Consider the following 17,529-nt stretch of genomic DNA (forward strand, 5'->3'; position numbering starts at 1 on the left):
ATTAAACTTGCAATTCCAAGTTATAAAGTCAGAATTGTGATATAAACTCACAATTTTAAGAAAGTTTATATAAGTTTATATCTCACAATTCCGACTTTATAACACGCAACTGCGAGATATAGTCATAACGGTGAGATATAAACTCGCAATTCTCTTAAAAAAAACATTTTTTCCTCAGAATTGGACTTTATAACTCGCATTTGCAAGTTTATATCTCACAGTTCTGAATAAGGAAGTAATTGAGAGATCAAACCTCGCAATTGCGAGAAAAAGTCAGAATTGCGAGTTTATAACTCACAATTGTGAGAAAAATTAAGAGCCAAACAGAGAGAGTTTTAGATGACAAAGCTTCAAATTAACCAACTCAACTATGTGGAAATGAAAGGTTCTATTGGTGGAGATGTGTAAGGTCTTCACCTGTGTTCTGAGTGATTTGTCTCTTGGTGATCATCTGCTTACACTTTGGATCCATCTGCTCGCTGTTCTTGTTCAGTTTTAGACACTGCAGAAAATTCTTAGCATCCGACTCTGTGCAAAAACGCTAAACCAAGGAGAAATAGGTTGAGAAAGACAGGAGAGAAAGACTACAGACTTGACAGATCTATGGGAAACATATGGAAGCTAAATAAATAATATAATAACCATAATAAAGATTCAATGCAGATTCAGAGGTCTGTACTCAGGGGGAAAATAGTGATAGCTAATGGCCCAGTCATTTTGGCAAATGAACCAGAAATTTCATGTGTTTTCGTGTGTTTGTTCATTCCATACTGTTTTCCTTAAAGACAAGGTGATGAGTTTTGCGTGTTTAACACTCTTTTCCAAATCAGGTCCAATCCATCGACCACTTCACTCCCGCCCCATGATGATATTATTGAGCTAAAGTAATTAAAACGTGGGGGGTTAAGCTATTACTATTGATCTTTGCCAATACAGAGTACGTTTATAACCATCAGGTCGCTCTGTTTGACAGGAAAGCTTTAATGAAGGATGAATAATGAGGCTAAAATGTCAGGACGTGACTGAAGGGAACCGCAGAAGTTAGTTACCTGCTAAAACACCTCACCTTGATCATCTGCTTGCACACTCTCATGAGCTGATAGTCCAGCTCTGGATCCATCATTTCAGTTTCCTGTAGCTTAAAGACCTTCTGATGACACACCTGGGACAGCTGCTTCTTGTTCTCTTTGAGACACTCAATGATCTAAGAGGAAGAGGAGAGATACCAATGAGAAAAGAACAAATGATGAAGGGCTTCTCCAAAGTGAATTTGTTAAAGGGTAGCTCTCGCCAAAATGCAACCTAGGCTCTTTTTGTTAATCTACCCAAGGCAAACTTTTGTTTAAAAGCATAATTAGAATGGAAACGTCACTTTTAAGTTTGACCGTATTTTCGTTTTAGGTTAAAATGCCTTGTGAGTGGGAGTGAATGGGGCACTTTTATGATAGCATCAAAAATCACTATTTTTAAAAAACTAAGGCTCGATACAACATGAAACTTTGCTCAAAGTATCATCAAAGGCTCTACACATGAACTCGAGCATTGAGAACATTGTTTGTGTACACAGAGTTTACTAAAAAGAAAGATTTTGAACAACTCACTGTAGCTGTGTCCGCTGGCATTTTGACAGTCAAAAATAGTCAATTTCCGAATGCGAAAAAACTGACTCTGAATTTTAGTATTGTTTCTTATATGAGGATCCTTTTTCAAATACAAGGTCAATATTAATTTTCACTAACGAGAAAACAACAAATTATCCGTGAATTTATATTGAATTAAGCTTTAGGAGCTTTCCATCCTTACTCTCCTCCCAGTTACGGAGATCGACTATTTTTGACTGACAAAATGCCGGCGGACGGAAACACAGTGAGTTGTTCAAAGTCTTTCTTTTTAGTAAACTCTTTGTACACAAACAATGTTCTCAATGCTCGAGTTCATGTGTAGAGCCCCTGGTGATACTTCGAGCAAAGTTTCATGTTGTGTTGTTTTAAAAATAGCGATTTTTGATGCTATCATAAAAGTGCCCCATTCACTCCCATTCGCAAGGCATTTAACCTAAAACGAAAATACGGTCAAACTTAAAAGTGGCGTTTCCATTCTTATTATGCTTTTAAACAAAAGTTTGCCTCGAGTAGATTAACAAAAAGACCCTAGGTTGCATTTTGGCGAGAGTTACCCTTTTATAGGGCTCAATTCTACACTTCTCCAGCATTTTATTTTTTCCACTTGTGTTGTTAAGTTAATGGTGCAAGTACACGATTGTTTTTCACTATTTCTCTATTTTTCACAAGGCATTATTTTGCTTCGCTTCAGCAGAGCTATGATAAAGATGAAAATGAAGGGAGGGGTGTGTTTGTTTGGGTTGACTTCAAATATCAACAGTGTTTCTCAGAAATCGCTTACTGCACCTTTAAGGTTTGTCAAGGTTTCTCGTTTATGGTCATCGGGGACGTGACTAAATGCATTAACTTTTTCAAATAATAATCACACTAGGTGGTAGTTAAAGCAGGAATTGTGCCAAAGGTATGAACAATTCTTGTGAAATTTACATGAAGGTCAAAGGGCATGATTAAATGCATTTCCACACATTATTATTATTTTTTACAAAGACTCATTATGATTGGCTAGCCATTGCTGTTACATGACTACAAGGGACCCTGCCAGGTTGCCGACTACTGAATAAGTGTAATTATGTTAATGTGTGTGGTCATATCTTAATGTGCTCATGATTGTGTCAACATGATTTATGGTGGAATCATTTTTATAGTTAAGAAAGTTAAGAGTGTGGCAAATTGAAAATGCATTTACAAAGAGCAAGGAAAATCCCATTTAGCATTACATATCATTTGTACTTTGCATGTTTACATACTGTACATGAAAATTCTGTCATCATTTACTTGCCCTCATGTCGTTCCAAACCCGTAAGACTTTCGTTCATCTTCGGAACACAAATAAAGATCTTAATGATGAAATCTAAGAACTTTCTGCCCCTCAGTTGACAGCTAAGCAACTACCACTTTGACGTTTCAAAAAGTTCACAAAGAGATCGTAAAACGAATCCATATGAATTGAGCGGTTTAGTCCAAATTATCTGAAGAGACTCGATCACTTTATATGATGAACAGATTAAATTTAGGCTTTTATTCACAAAAAAAAACATTAATGTGTTACGCAGCACGATTGAGCTTCCGTAAGAAGCAGGTTCTCACGCGTAAGCAGGTTCAGTTGAGATTCTGTTTATGTTCGCTGATCAATACTTTACTTACTTACGCCTACCACCCAACTTTGGGCATAGGCCACGAACAAGGGCTCTCCAGTCGTCCCGGTCCTGGGCCAACTTCTCTAACTGTCCCCATGTGTGGCCAGACCTCTTCACATCTGCATCCAGATCGCGGCGCCAGCTGTTCCTTGGCCTGCCTCTCTTCCATTTCCCTTGTGGGTTCCAAAAGAGGGCGTGTCTTGCTGTGCTTGATGCAGGCTTGCGAAGGGTATGGCCAACCCATCTCCAGCGTCTTTGGAGGATCTCTTCCTCAATAGGCTGCTGTCCTGTTTGCTGCCACAGCTCCAGGTTACTGATGGTGTTTGGCCAGCGTACCCTTAGGATTCGTCTGAGACAGGTGTTAATAAAGGACTGGATTTTCTTCATGGTAGTGACTGTTGTTCTCCAGGTCTCTGCACCATACAGTAGAACAGGCTTTATCATGGAGTTAAAGATCCTGATCTTGGTGTTCCTAGGCAGCTCAGAGGATCCCCAGACTTTCTTCAGCTGGTGGAAAGCTGCCCTTGCCTTTCCAATCCGCACCTTCACATCCGCCTCTGTCCCTCCCAACTTGTCGACTACGCTGCCAAGATAGGTGAAGCTTTCCACTTCCTCTAGTGCTTCTCCTTCTAGCCTGATGGGGGCCGTGTTGTTATTGTTGACTTTGAGGATCTTGCTCTTCCCTTTGTGTATAATGAGTCCAAGGCTTGCTGAATGAGTTGCAATGATATTGGTCTTCTCCTGCATTTGTTGCTGGGTGTGGGAAAGAAGTGCCAGGTCAACAGCAAAGTCGAGGTCATCCAATTGTGTCCAAGGTGTCCATTGGATGCCATTCCTCTTCTGGGTAGTTGATGTCTTCATTACCCAATCTATTGCCAACAGGAAAAGGAAGGGTGACAATAGGCATCCTTGTCTCACCCCTGTTCGCACTTGGAAGGCATCTGTAAGCTGCTGGCCATGTACCACTCTGCAGGTCATTCCCTCATATGAGTTCCTGATGATGTTAGTGATCTTTGCTGGTACACCATAGTGTCTCAACAGACTCCAGGTGGTTTGCCTATCCACGCTGTCAAATGCCTTTAGTCAATAAAATTGACATAGAGAGGTGAGTTCCACTCCAAAGACTGTTCCAGGATAATCCGCAGAGTTGTTATCTGGTCAATGCAGGATCTACTCTTCCTGAAGCCACCTTGTTGGTCTCTGAGATGTGGGTCGACCGCATCTTTTATCCTGTTTAGGAGGACTCTATTGAATATCTTGCCTGGGGTTGACAGCAGTGTTATCCCCCTGTAGTTGGAGCAGGAACTAAGATCACCCTTCTTGGGGAGCTTTATGAGATACCCCTCCTTCCACTCTGTTGGAGTATCTTCCTCCTCCCAGATGTTTTGGAATAGAGGATAGAGCATTTCCACAGTGGTCACTTCGTCCACTTTTAAAACTTCTGCAGGAATGGTGTCTGGCCCGGCTGACTTCCCGTTTCTCAATTGCTTGATGGCCTTATAGATTTCTTCCTTCGATGGAACGCCACAATCGATAGGAAGGTCACAGCTGGCTGGCTGGATATTTACTGGGTTTAATGGAGAAGGTCTGTTCAAGAGATCCTCGAAATGCTCTGCCCATCTATGCTTTTGCTGTTCTATCCCTGGAATAGCTTTTCCTTCTCTGTCTCTAACTGGCCTCTCTGGTTGGCTGAATTTACCTGAGAGCTTTTTGATGTTTGATGTTTTTGATTTTTCGCTGATCAATGTTTATATATAAATAAAAGCCAAAATTCAATCTGTTCAATTAAGTTCATTTGGATTAGTTTTACAATCTCTCTATGAACTTTTTGAAGCGTCAAATTTTCAGTTGCATAGCTTTCAATGGAGGGACAGAAATCTCTCAGATTTCATCAAAAAAATCTTCATTTATGTTCCAAGTTTTATGTGTTTGGAAGGACATCAAGGTGAGTAATTAATGACAGAATTTTCGTTTTAGGTGAACTATCCCTTTAAAACCATCTGGCTGTAATGTACGGTTTTCCACAGGTTTCCTACATTTGACCAGTGGATTTTCATGACTTTTCACATTCTTTCATGATCACTCAGTAAGTCATTTAAGTATCATTTTATAGAGATTGAAGGTGTAGATTTCCATTTGTACTGTATGTTAGATACCAATACTTACAATCAATGGATTTAAATCAGTGGTTATCAATTAGGGGGCCACGACAACATTTTAGAGGCGACTCAAGATGGCTTAAAATTATTGACAAAACTAAAACAGATTATAGAAAAATAAATCAAGATGCAAGCTGACATTTTATTTTTTATTTGTTCCCTCCACAATTGTTATTTTTATTTAAGAACCAGGGTTCGCACAATCTTGCAAAACAAGCATATATGAGGGATTTTTAAAAGTGTGATTTTTAGACCTGGAAAAGTCACGGAAATTAATTAAAAAAATAAAAAGATTCAGTTTTGTCTTTTTCTAAGACATGTTATTGGGTTCAAATTTATAAATAAATAAATATTTTTTTTTTGTATCCCCGTAATTACAAATGACTAGAAAAGTCATGTAAATTTATTGGTAATAAAAACGGTAAAACCTGAAGAACATTAATTTAATGTAACTTCTGTAATTATAGAACGTAATTATTTGCATCATTTATAATTTTTTTACTTATTTATCGTTTTATTATTTTAACACACATCCTAGTTTATGTACATATAGAATCTACTGTAAATGTGGTTCAATGAAGCATTTATCTTTTCGATGCAGCGCAAATTTATTTGCTGAAGACATGATCTGGTAATCTCTTCTATTTCCAGGTCTTCCATGACCGTGGGAATCTTGTTATATAAAGCTTCTTTCACTAACTGGACAAGTTTCATCATGTGTCTGCATGCAGCAGCCATAGGTGGGGGCATAAAGCTATCTAGAAATGTAAAAGATCAAAGTAAACCTTTACCTGAGCATTTCCATAGGCAACAGAGGAACACAGCTTGTTGATATCCTTCTTACAAGCGTCATGCAGCTCAGGTTCTAGTCGAATGTCCTCTGACTTTAAACGAAGAGGACAGAGAATGTGACATTTAATTCAGTGTAATTTATTTTTAATGGTGCTTTTAGGTGGTCCTTGATTGTATAAAATCACAGTTCACTTTTGTTGTACAGGAAAGAGGGTCTGAACGACATTAGGGTGAATGTCTAATTTAACTTGGGTAAGATTAATTTACCATCTCCAGCTCTTCCACCTTCAGCTGTTTCCGACATTTCAGAGACACGCGCTGATCTTTCACATCCTGTAGCGTGTCGTTCCTCACTGTGGTGCTCAAACAGATGACTACATCCGCCCTGAGGTGGAAGAAACACGAAATGACACATGAAGAGGGTGAAAGAGTCACTAGGAGGGCAGAGGATAAAAAAAGTATTTGGTTCAAGAGGATAAATTTGTGTCAGCGAGAGAGAAAGCAAGCAAGTGCAAGAGAGCCAAAATAAGAGGAGACACACAGTGAGGCTGTGATGATTTAAGCCTCTATGGAAAGATGTTATATAAAATAAATCACCATCAAAATTGAATGAAAAAAAAAAATCAAACAGAGTTTATGCAGAATGTTTCAAAACCTGCAAAACAGCCACGAATCATATCAGCAAAGTAGATCTGGGATTTGTGAACTCACTTCTTCTTAATGTTTGGACAGAGTTTGAGTACATCCTCCTTACAGGCCATTTTGAACTTGTAGGAGAAGCGGAAGTCCTTCATCTGAACCTATAGGGTAGACAAGTATACACTTGAAACAAAAATACATCCCATAACTCACAAGGACTGTTGGGTAATACACCTGATTTCAGTGTGCAATACACAACCGTTCAAAAGTTCTGGGTTGCTATGATTAAAAAAAGAAAAAAAAAGAAATTAACTTTCATTCAGCAAGGAATTTATCAAAAAAGCTATTCTAAAGACATTTATAATGTTAAAAATATTTCTATTTCAAATGAATGCTGTTCTTTCAGTTAACTTTTTATTTATCAAGAGAACCTGAAAAAAATCTATCACGATTTCCACAAAAAATATTAAGCAGCACAATTGTTTTCAACATTGATAATAAGAAGAAATGTTTCTTGCGCATCAAATCAGAATATTAGAATGATTTCTGAAGGATCATGTGACACTGAAGACTGGAGTAATGATGCTGAAAATTCAGCTTTGCATCACAGGACTAAATTACATTTTAAAATATATTAAAATAGAAAACAATTATTTCAAATTTTAATAATATTTCACAATAATTCTATTTTTACTGTATTTTTGATCAAATAAATGCAGCCTTGGTGAGCATAAGTGACTTCTTTCTAAAACATAAAAAAAGAATCTTACCAACACCAAACTTTTAAACAGTAGTGTAATGTTGATATAAAGCCTATGTGCATTATAAAAAAAAAAAAATCAGATAGTAGTTAATTTTTCATAATTCACTCAGAAAATGTGGTCAATCTGAAATGACAAACACTACATCCTTATGCATCGCTTTCTGCCAGGACTTTTTCGTGCTTTTCCCAAATCACTGAAGTGACGTCGACGTCCGGGTTAGCGGTAGCATGAGCCGTCAGGCAAGTGTTATTTAATAAACTCCTGATGTACTTACAAACTTTCCACTGCCTCGTTTTATGAGTACAGAACCTATTTGTACTACTGTATAAGTTTGGTACCATTCTGGGCATTATTAGTGGGGTAATTTACGAGATACATCATAGGATCCATTAGCGCCTGCACTAAGCCATCCGGCTGATATCTCTAAATAAGCTCTAACTTTAATAATGTTCAACCAAGGGAAAAAAGGCTTCTGGGGGGGTGTTTGGCTCGAAGTCATGGTGCAAAGGACCCTAGGTTGATTTTACTCCGAACCATCCCTTTAACCCTTTACTTGTGTTTTTGTTATGTTCCGAGATATTTTTACTTAGGCCACTAAAAGGGAGGGGGTTGCTTCACCAATGGAACCAATCACATTAATAGAAGGTGACATGTTAAAGTCATGAGTTAGGCGCACAATGATTTTGTTTTTATGTGTCATGTCTTTATCCTCAGCCTATGTGGCTGAGATTCTCTGAGAATTGCTCGAGAACTCTCCCAGCCATGATTAAAGCATTTAAAGGACATTTGCTGAAGTTTGTCTGTCATTTATGCTGCGCAGCAAGTCAGTTAGGAGACCCAGATATACTAAACGTTGTAGACGTTAGGTGACGTCGATTGTAGACGAGGCCCAGGTATACTTAGGTCAGGTGAGAAATAGAGAAAAATCTACCACAGTTCCTAATGGTGTTCATCACACCACCAAATACTTAATACTTAAAGACTTGATAGGCTACTACAACATGCTCTAGAGATATTGATTGAAAATGTTCTGATTGTAGTTTCAACATGTAATAATACATTATTAAAATCCAAACCTGAGCTAACATGAACTAACAATGATTAGTTGTATGTTTTAGCTAACGTTATCAAAGAATAATAGCTCATTGTTAATGTTAATGGATTATCTAACGATAACTAATGAGATCTTATTTTAAAGGGTTACTTATTGTTCTTTATAATTCTTTTGCACTTTAATCTGTTAAAAACAAAAGTAAAAATCTAAAGTAAACAAATGTTTCAGTGTATTGTATTATTGTATTTAAATGTTCAGTTATTCTTGTTATAAGAAAGAAGTTATTACATGTGTTATAGTATGACAACACTTTTTTTTTTGCAACTTATCGTGATAAAACCATTTACCGTGATAAAAGCTTTTATCGCAACATGAACATTTTATACCGTCACATGCCTAGTCAAATGTCAGCTAATTAATTAGCACAGTCAACATATGCAACCAACCCAAAACCATTCAGTACGATCTTGGCTGGGACAGGATGACATTTAGGAAAACATTTACTTGTCATCATTTAAATTGGATGTGTGACTGGCTTACCAGCTGGAAATGAGTGACGCCCACAGCACATTTATCATTCATTTCCCTCTGATGTTTGTTCTGCACCAGGCATTCCAGAAGATTCCCTGTGTCTATCTGATTATCAGCTACGTCCTGGAAGGAAGGAGACCGAAATGAGAAATTCAGATTTAATAAATAAAGAGAATAATTAGATGTATGCAGTGAGTACTAACGTGGCAGTGGTTCTGGATGACTTGTTCACAGGCTCGGATCAGCAAGGCTTCAATCTGAATGTCCTGTTAACACAACAGTATGGCCATATATATAAAATTTTTTTTAAAAAGAAGTCCTATAATTATATGTATATATATAAGATATAAGATTATATAGTATAATTTAATGTTTTTGAAAGAAGTCTCTTACAATCACCAAGGCTGCATGTATCAAAAATACAGTAAGAACAGTAGTATTGTTAAAATAATTGTATTCTATTTGAATATATTTTAATGCAAAGCTGAACTTTCAGCATCATTACTCCAGTCTCCAGTCACATGATCCTTCAGAAATCATTCTAATATGCTGATTTGACACTCAAGAAACATTTATTATCCACATAGAAAACAATAATATTTTTGTGGAAATTGTGATAAATTTCAGGATACAAAATGTGATAGAAATTCAGGATTCTTTGAGGAATAGAAAGTTAAGAAAACAGCATTCACTTGAAATAGAAACTTTTGTTATATTATAAATATCTTTACTGTCACTTTTGATCAACTTAATGCACCGTTGCAATTAAAAGTATTAATTTTAGAAAAAATAATAATAAAAGTAACCCATTTAACATGTTGAAATATAAATGCTTGCATGGGAATGTTCAAATCCAATCACAATTCATGCAAATATGCAAAATAATTTTTTTTAAATATTAAGCATAAAATGTATACAAAATATAGCACACTTAATGCAAAAAATGATCCACAAAACTTCAAATGGCGTTTGTATGTTAAGCAGTTGAAGCTGAATGAATTGAAAAACAGTACCTACCTCGCAAGCAATTTCGTTTACGTGCATTATGTACCTGTTCACTCTGAGGTTTGTGTACCTGCAGTGGAGTAAGATATGAAACATACCTCAGATTCTAGTTCCGTCAGGTTTCCCACCACTTCTCTGCAGTTTGACACCAGGTCCTCTAGATGGTCCTGAAGACACTCCAGCTCCTGATGCAGAAAAAACCCACCAGTGAATCACTGACATAAAGTCAGATCTCAAAATCACAAATCTCAGTACATTTTTTACCTGTCCAGTGTCTGTCTTCTCGCTGCACCATTTGCCCAGGTCAGTCATGCAGCGTTTCTGGAGCTCAGGGTCCAACTTCACATCCAGAGCTCTCTGGTGAAGAATTCTCTGGACTTCCACCTTACAGTCCCTGGTGAGCTGCACACAGGAGTCAGTGAATTTTTCCACATCAGTTGAATATTATGACAGAATACCAGTTCAATCATATGCAAATTCAATGGCTGAATCCATAACTGCATGCTCTCCATTCTACATGCTTTTTGTCTCATATAAAGTTGACTTTTGTATGTTGGTCAAATACCCTAAGTGGGTAGTTCCTAGCCAGAAAGTGGAACAAACTTCATTCCAATAGTCTCTTCAGTGATTTAAAGGGATAGTTCACCCAAAAATTTAAATTCTGTCATTAATTACTCACCCTCATGTCGTTCCAAACCCAAAGACTTTCGTTCATCTTCTGAACACAAATTAAGATATTTTTAATGAAATCTGAGAGATTTCTGTCCCTCCATTGAAAGTCTTTTCACCCACAACTCCGATGCTTCAAAGCATTCATAAAGAGATCAAAAAATAAATTCATATGATTCGATTTTATTCACATACAGACACTACGAACATAAACAGAAGCTCAGCTGTACTTGCTTGACACACAATTACAAATCTCATTGGTCCTTGCGAAAGCTCAAACGCGCTGCATAGCACACGAAAATGAACTTCATTGGTTCTTGAGTGTCAGGCAAGCATGCATGAGCAAATTTGAATGCAAACAGTGTTCACTGATCAATATTTATATGTGAATAAAAACATAAAATAAACCTGTTAATCATATAAATTATTGTGTCTATGAATATGGATTTATTTTATGATCTCTTTATGAATGTTTTGAAGTCTCAGAGTTTTGGTTGAATAAACTAGTCAATGGAGGGTCAGAAATCTCTCCGATCTGTGTTTCGAAGATGAACAAAAGTCTAATGGATTTGGAATGGCATAAGGGTGAGTAAATTTATTGTATTTTCTTTTATTTGGACAAAATATTATGGAAATGTAATACTAGTCATAAAAAATAAATAATTATCAGCATCCACCAGAATATTAAATCAAAATCCCAAATTTTTGGGTAAACTAACCCTTTAATGAGGACTGAGTTGACAAATTAAAAAAAGACCATTATTTGTGCTTCTCACCCTTCTTCCCTGCTCTTCTGTCCGGTAAGCGTGTCGGTGCAAGCAGGAAAACACAGCGCCAGGAGGCATGAGATCAGTGCTCTCATTCCAGCCTGGTGTGTAGCAAAGTCTGGAAGCATCATTCTGACATTTACGGTATAAGATTGGATCAAGCCTGGTGGAAAAAACCCACATAGCAGACAAAAATCAGTCACAATCACAGTCACCTAAACCTCAACCACTGCTATCAAAATGAAAGCACAATTGTGTATATACCTGAAATCAATCCTTCATTGAAGTCTATGTACACATATAGCATAAAGTACACTACCGTTCAAAAGTTTTGGGTCAGTAAGACTTTTTTTTAAAGAAATTAATATTTTTATTTAGCAAGGATGCATTAAATTGAAAAAAATTTTTTTTTATTTAGCAAGGATGCATTAAATTGAAAAAAAAAAAGCGACTATAAAGCAGTTAAGGCTTTCATTATTTTACAAAAGATTCCCAATGTATCACGGTTTCAACAAAAATATTATTCAGTACAATTGTTTTCAACATTGATAATCATAAAAATGTTTCTTGAGCAGCAAATCAACATATTAGAATGATTTCTGAAGGATCATGTGACATGAGTGGATGTACAAAAATCTCACGGGTGCATTCAGTGCATGTATCGAGATTTAAAAAAAGGGCACGTTAAAGGTAAACATCTTTTGTCATGATTCAGCCTCAAAAGAGAACAAAACAGCAGTCTCTCTATGGCTGTAACAAACAAAGCTGTCACACGGCCAGACTGTCACAATGGACCATCAAACCAAATTGCTGTTTCAAACGGCTCTAATTAAAAACCACTTGAATCTAATGGACTGTGAATGAAGTTATGACCATCTAATGGTTTTATTATAATGGCACTGTGTGGGCATCCTTCTCAAATTGAACGGATGAGAGAAACACACAGTGAAGGTCGCATCATGCAGGCAAACCAAACTGCAGACGAGTGCTGAGCTATTAAACATACAAAGACCTCTGACTGACTGAATGGATTTGAACGACAAGCTATTATACAAACACACTCGAAACATTACTTAAAAGCATAAGGGGGTTTCAAGAGTCTTATTTTGTATGAGTCATCATCACGTACAATAAGGTCAGGTAAAGAAAAGGGAATTTAGAATGATTACTTCCAGTCTCTTGAAATGAAGTACTGCAGCTCCAGCAGCCGATGTTCACAGTCCTGAACCATCTTCTCTGTGTAAAGGTGCTCCATTAAACAAGACAGAATCCTACACACACAAACACACTATTTGTCAAAATAAATTAAATAAAAACACTGAAAATACTTTGAATATTTCAAGTGAATTTAAGGCATCACAACATTATAATGTACAGTATGAAAAAATGTTAACAGTGTTATTGAAATTTTGGTTTTAAAGGTTAAATTTAAGTGAGAATTCAATTACAATGCACAATACAATAGCGCCTGGTATTGATACATTTAACATCCCAACTTTATGAAATTTACTTTTTTAATTTAAATTAATTTTTTTACAAATATCATAAAATACATTTAAAAACAGAATGAATAAATTAACGAATGAATGAAAAATCGCCTTTGAGTATTACATTCTCTTTCAAAGCACATTTTCTACAAAAAAGTAATTAATAATTTATCTAAACATAAAGATAAAAAAATGTAATATATAAATAAATAAAAATACATTAAAACGAATATAACCAAAACTTACTTTATCTAATTTAAAAAAAAAAAGTTTTTTATTACGATATTTGTAAAAAAATGCATTGGAAGAGACTGCATGTAAAAAAAGGAATATAACAAAACCAAAAACTTTTTTATTTGAGTATTACATACATTCTCTTCCAACGCAAAATTTATTTTGACAAATATCACAAAAAGTAAACAAATAAATACATTTTAAAAAAAAACAGTTTAGTTTATCAGTCTCTTCCAATGCGGACACTGTGTAACTGGACTCAATAGACATTTTTTAAAATAAAATAAAATAAAATAAATATAAATAGTTTGGGTTATAAGTCTCTTCTAAAGGCCCAGATATTCTTAAAGCGAACTTGAAGAATGAACTGGTGTGACGTCATTTCGGCCCAAATCAGGCCAAAACTAAGTTCGTTTTGGAGTTAGTTTCAGTTGTTCAAAACAGCATGCCAAAGGAACTTTCCGTAAAATTGGGATGTTGGGATATTTACTAAGAGTATACCACTTTAAAAAAGGTATTTTGAACTTCTTTTTACCCCTAAGTGAAGAATGAAAAGAACTTTGCCATGAGTATATTGGGGCCTTGTAAATGGACTGTGTTGTATTCTACAGCTTGAATGCCTGTACCATCTTTTTTTCCTCAAAGAGAGTGACACATTTACACTCTACACACACTTAATTGGATTTGACCCTGTCCTCTAAATCCACTTCAGTTTAATATGGTGCCTGCGAAAGAAAGACTATGAGAAACTCGATAACCGGACAGTATCGAAGAATTGAACAAAGCATGAAGCCAAGTGGAATAATCTCTACAGGAATTAAATCAACAAATAAATCCTGTGCCAGACTACAGTTACCTAGTACTGATTAGCTGTTTCCCTTGGAGAATTGAACATTGATGCTAAAGTAAAATACACCATTTCTTGAAAGTATTTGCACTATATTAATGCACTATGACTCACATAGGGTCTCCGCTACGGATGTGTTTGCAGGCTGTCTGTATCACAGACTCACAGGCTTCATTCAAAGCGCGATCAATCCGGTAATCGGTGCCGGGATCTGCTGACTGGATAAGAGTCTGCAGCTACAGGAGACAAATAATGAAAGTCACAGATTAAAAAATATAAAAAGAAGACAATAAAAAAGTAGTCTAAGTAAATAAATAAAAATATCTCTGAGAAAGCAATTGATGCTTATAAGACTACAATAGCGTTCAAAAAGTTTGGGGTGAAGTTTGAAAGAAAGAAATACTTTTATTCAGCAAGGAAACATTTAATGGATCAAAAGTGACAGTAAAGACATTTATAATGTTACAAAAAAAAACAAAAAAAAAACGCTGTTCTTTTGAACTTTCTATTAATTGAAAAATCCTGAGAGAGCGATTTTTGAGCAACAAATCATCATATTAGAATGATTTCTGAAGGATCATGTGACACTGAAGACTGGAGTAATGATGCTGAAAATGCTTGACATCAGCTTTGACATCACAGGAATAAATTACATTTTAAAATATATTCAAATAGAAAACAGTCACTTTAAATTGTAATAGTATTTCACAATATAACTGTTTTTACTCTATGTTTGATCAAATAAATGCAGCCTGAGCATACTGAAAAGTAGAATTAAATCTATTTAAATGATTACTTGTTTAAAAAGTACAAAGTACTATTAAATATCCAATACCCTTTCCCACAATCCCAACGTTTCTTACTGCTGTCTGACAGAGGTTGTCCACCATGCCTTTGTCCCCGCGGGCGACTCTCATGAGGCAGTGGAGGGTTCGGCCCTTGCGGTGCAGTCCTGAGCAGTGCGCCTCGATCTCTCCTCGACAATGCAACACGATCTCAGGACTCAGAGAGAAATCCTCCATTAGCATGCGTCTGTAGTCCAGCATCTCACCCTGACAGTCTCCGGTCACCGTACGGCCTGAGATGACAGCGGTGAAAACCACGGGAAGGAACAAAACAATGGACAAGCTTATTAGGTTGCATAAAATCAATAAATAGCCTTAAACAGAGAAACATGCATGAATGAAAAGAAACTATATGCCTGGAATAGAATTCATTCATACTGCACAGTATATACAGTATACTGCATGTAATGTTTAAAAAAAATGCAGTGTGCTCTATTAAAGTATTTTGTGCAGACTAACTCTTGAATTGTATACTGTACATTTTCACATTTGTACACGACATACTGTCATCTGTTTTCTTCTATGCAAACAGAACATTTACATCCTGCATACAGTATACAATTTGCACACTACAAAATAGTAGGGGTGCTAATATTCACTGAATATTTAAAGGGATGGTATAATGCCCCATTTTACAAGATGTAAAATAAGTCTCTGATGTTCCCAGAGTGTGTATGTGAAGTTTTAGCTCAAAATACCCCACAGATAGTTTTTTACAGCATGTTAAAATTGTCCCTTTTTGAGGGTGAGCAAAAACGGTCGTTTTGTGTGTGTCCCTTTAAATGTGTGTATGTATGTGTGTGTGTGTGTGTGTGTGTGTGTGTGTGCGTGCGTGCGTGTTAGCAGCTCCGATTACCTCACACAGATAAGCACTGAAATGTCAGAAACTGTTCTGCCTTTTATGTTTAAACTGGAGTCGGACAATGATGGAGAGACTCAAGAAGAAGTGACAACATATAGTGTGCAACAGGACATTTCTGAATGGTTAGTTGATGAATTTATGTTGCTGATGCTGAGTTAACTATCTTCAAGACTTTGATTAGCATATTCTGTCATGATATTCTATAAAATCGCTCATGTGGGAACTGTTGTAAGATGCCTACAGTGACATGCTATAGCATTTGTGTTACGTACTGTATTTTATGTGAAAAGACAGATGCGACAGCTTGAGCAGACTCTACTCTACAAATGTGCTCTACTACAACAACTCTTCCTCTTCTCAACATGGACTGTGTTCCCGAGGGTGGGGTTTATGTACATTTTAGGGTTAGTGATGTCACTAACCCGGGAGGAATCTTGTGTAGTCCATAACAGCCGTTTGTTGTAGTCCTTAAAAAATGATTTCTTTAAAAGCAAATATCTTCCTTTGCTTTAAACTTTGAGCGTTGTAACTTTGTAGATGTTGTTTATGCTCAAACAGCAACATTACACACTAACTAAAGTTAGAAAGGTGAAATCATAATCAACCATCCCCCTTTAATTACTTTATATTTATATATAATGTATAATAATTCATTTAGATTTAATATTCTGGTGGATGCTGATAATTATTTATTTTTTATGACTAGTATTACATTTCCATAATATTTTGTCCAAATAAAAGAAAATACAATAAAAAAACTAAAACAAAATGGTACCACAAAAAAAAAGTAGCATGAGTACAATTGTACTATTCTACTACAAACATACCCAGATTTTGGGTAAATAGATGTATATTAACAGACCTCTGTGAACAGCAGATTCCAGGCAGAGGAGGAGGTAGGAGAGTCTGGCCTCTCGTGCGCGGGGCATGCTGGTGTCCGGGTTACAATGATATTTGCGTAGGTCGGCCTTACAGGCCTTTGCAAGGGAGTAACTGACTTTATAATCTTGAGCAATGAGCTTTTGCCGAGTTGTCAGGGCGTTTCTGCACTGTGGACAGAGATGCTTATTAAGTACACGGACAGGACAAACACATACACTAAACTGACCACCAACATTCCTGTGGGTTCTTCTAGACTACGACTTCAGTTCAGAAACTACCCTCCCACACTGACATTTAATGCACATACTGTTGCACTAAACTGGTTAAGAAAAAAAAAAAATGTTATGTTTCTGTTACATTTGCATTTACATTGAATAATCATGTGTTTAATTCCCATAATATCAATAACTATACATGTGCCGCACCTTTTCTGACATCGCTTCCTCAAATTTATGGTTGAACAGGCATTTGTACACTCTGCCTTCTCCCACTTGGGTCTGAAAAAAAGCAATAAAATAAAATAAAATGTTAAGCATTGACAGGTCAACCGGGAGATATTCAACACTTCATGTTCACACATGTGATATGTGCACACATCGGCCCACATGTCCTACACAAAGCAGCTATGTGGTTTAATCCTGTCATTCTGACTCATAGCACATGATGGGCAGCTGTCTATCATGTCAGCCTACCCCCTTCATGATACTGGACCAGAAAAGTACATACTTGTAGT

General features: G+C 36.4%; 1 protein-coding gene across 3 annotated transcripts in view; it reads right to left on the reverse strand.

Annotated features, from left to right (window-relative positions):
• glg1b (golgi glycoprotein 1b) overlaps positions 1–17,529 on the reverse strand; it is a 49,291-nt gene that overhangs the window by 7,430 nt on the left and 24,332 nt on the right. For all 3 annotated transcript variants that reach the window (XM_084123570.1, XM_084123572.1, XM_084123571.1), the window contains 15 exons: positions 17,222–17,293; positions 16,777–16,963; positions 15,071–15,285; positions 14,322–14,443; positions 12,809–12,910; positions 11,649–11,802; positions 10,468–10,605; positions 10,302–10,388; positions 9,402–9,464; positions 9,208–9,321; positions 6,922–7,010; positions 6,478–6,595; positions 6,210–6,302; positions 1,067–1,204; positions 418–541 (listed from right to left, as the gene is read on the reverse strand). In XM_084123570.1, the coding sequence (XP_083979696.1) occupies positions 418–541; positions 1,067–1,204; positions 6,210–6,302; positions 6,478–6,595; positions 6,922–7,010; positions 9,208–9,321; positions 9,402–9,464; positions 10,302–10,388; positions 10,468–10,605; positions 11,649–11,802; positions 12,809–12,910; positions 14,322–14,443; positions 15,071–15,285; positions 16,777–16,963; positions 17,222–17,293 (1,816 nt within the window). The remainder of the gene's footprint in view (positions 1–417; positions 542–1,066; positions 1,205–6,209; positions 6,303–6,477; positions 6,596–6,921; positions 7,011–9,207; positions 9,322–9,401; positions 9,465–10,301; positions 10,389–10,467; positions 10,606–11,648; positions 11,803–12,808; positions 12,911–14,321; positions 14,444–15,070; positions 15,286–16,776; positions 16,964–17,221; positions 17,294–17,529) is intronic.

This window comes from Abramis brama, assembly GCF_963993115.1.
Source record: "Abramis brama genome assembly, chromosome: 9".
Classification (NCBI taxonomy): domain Eukaryota; kingdom Metazoa; phylum Chordata; class Actinopteri; order Cypriniformes; family Leuciscidae; genus Abramis; species Abramis brama.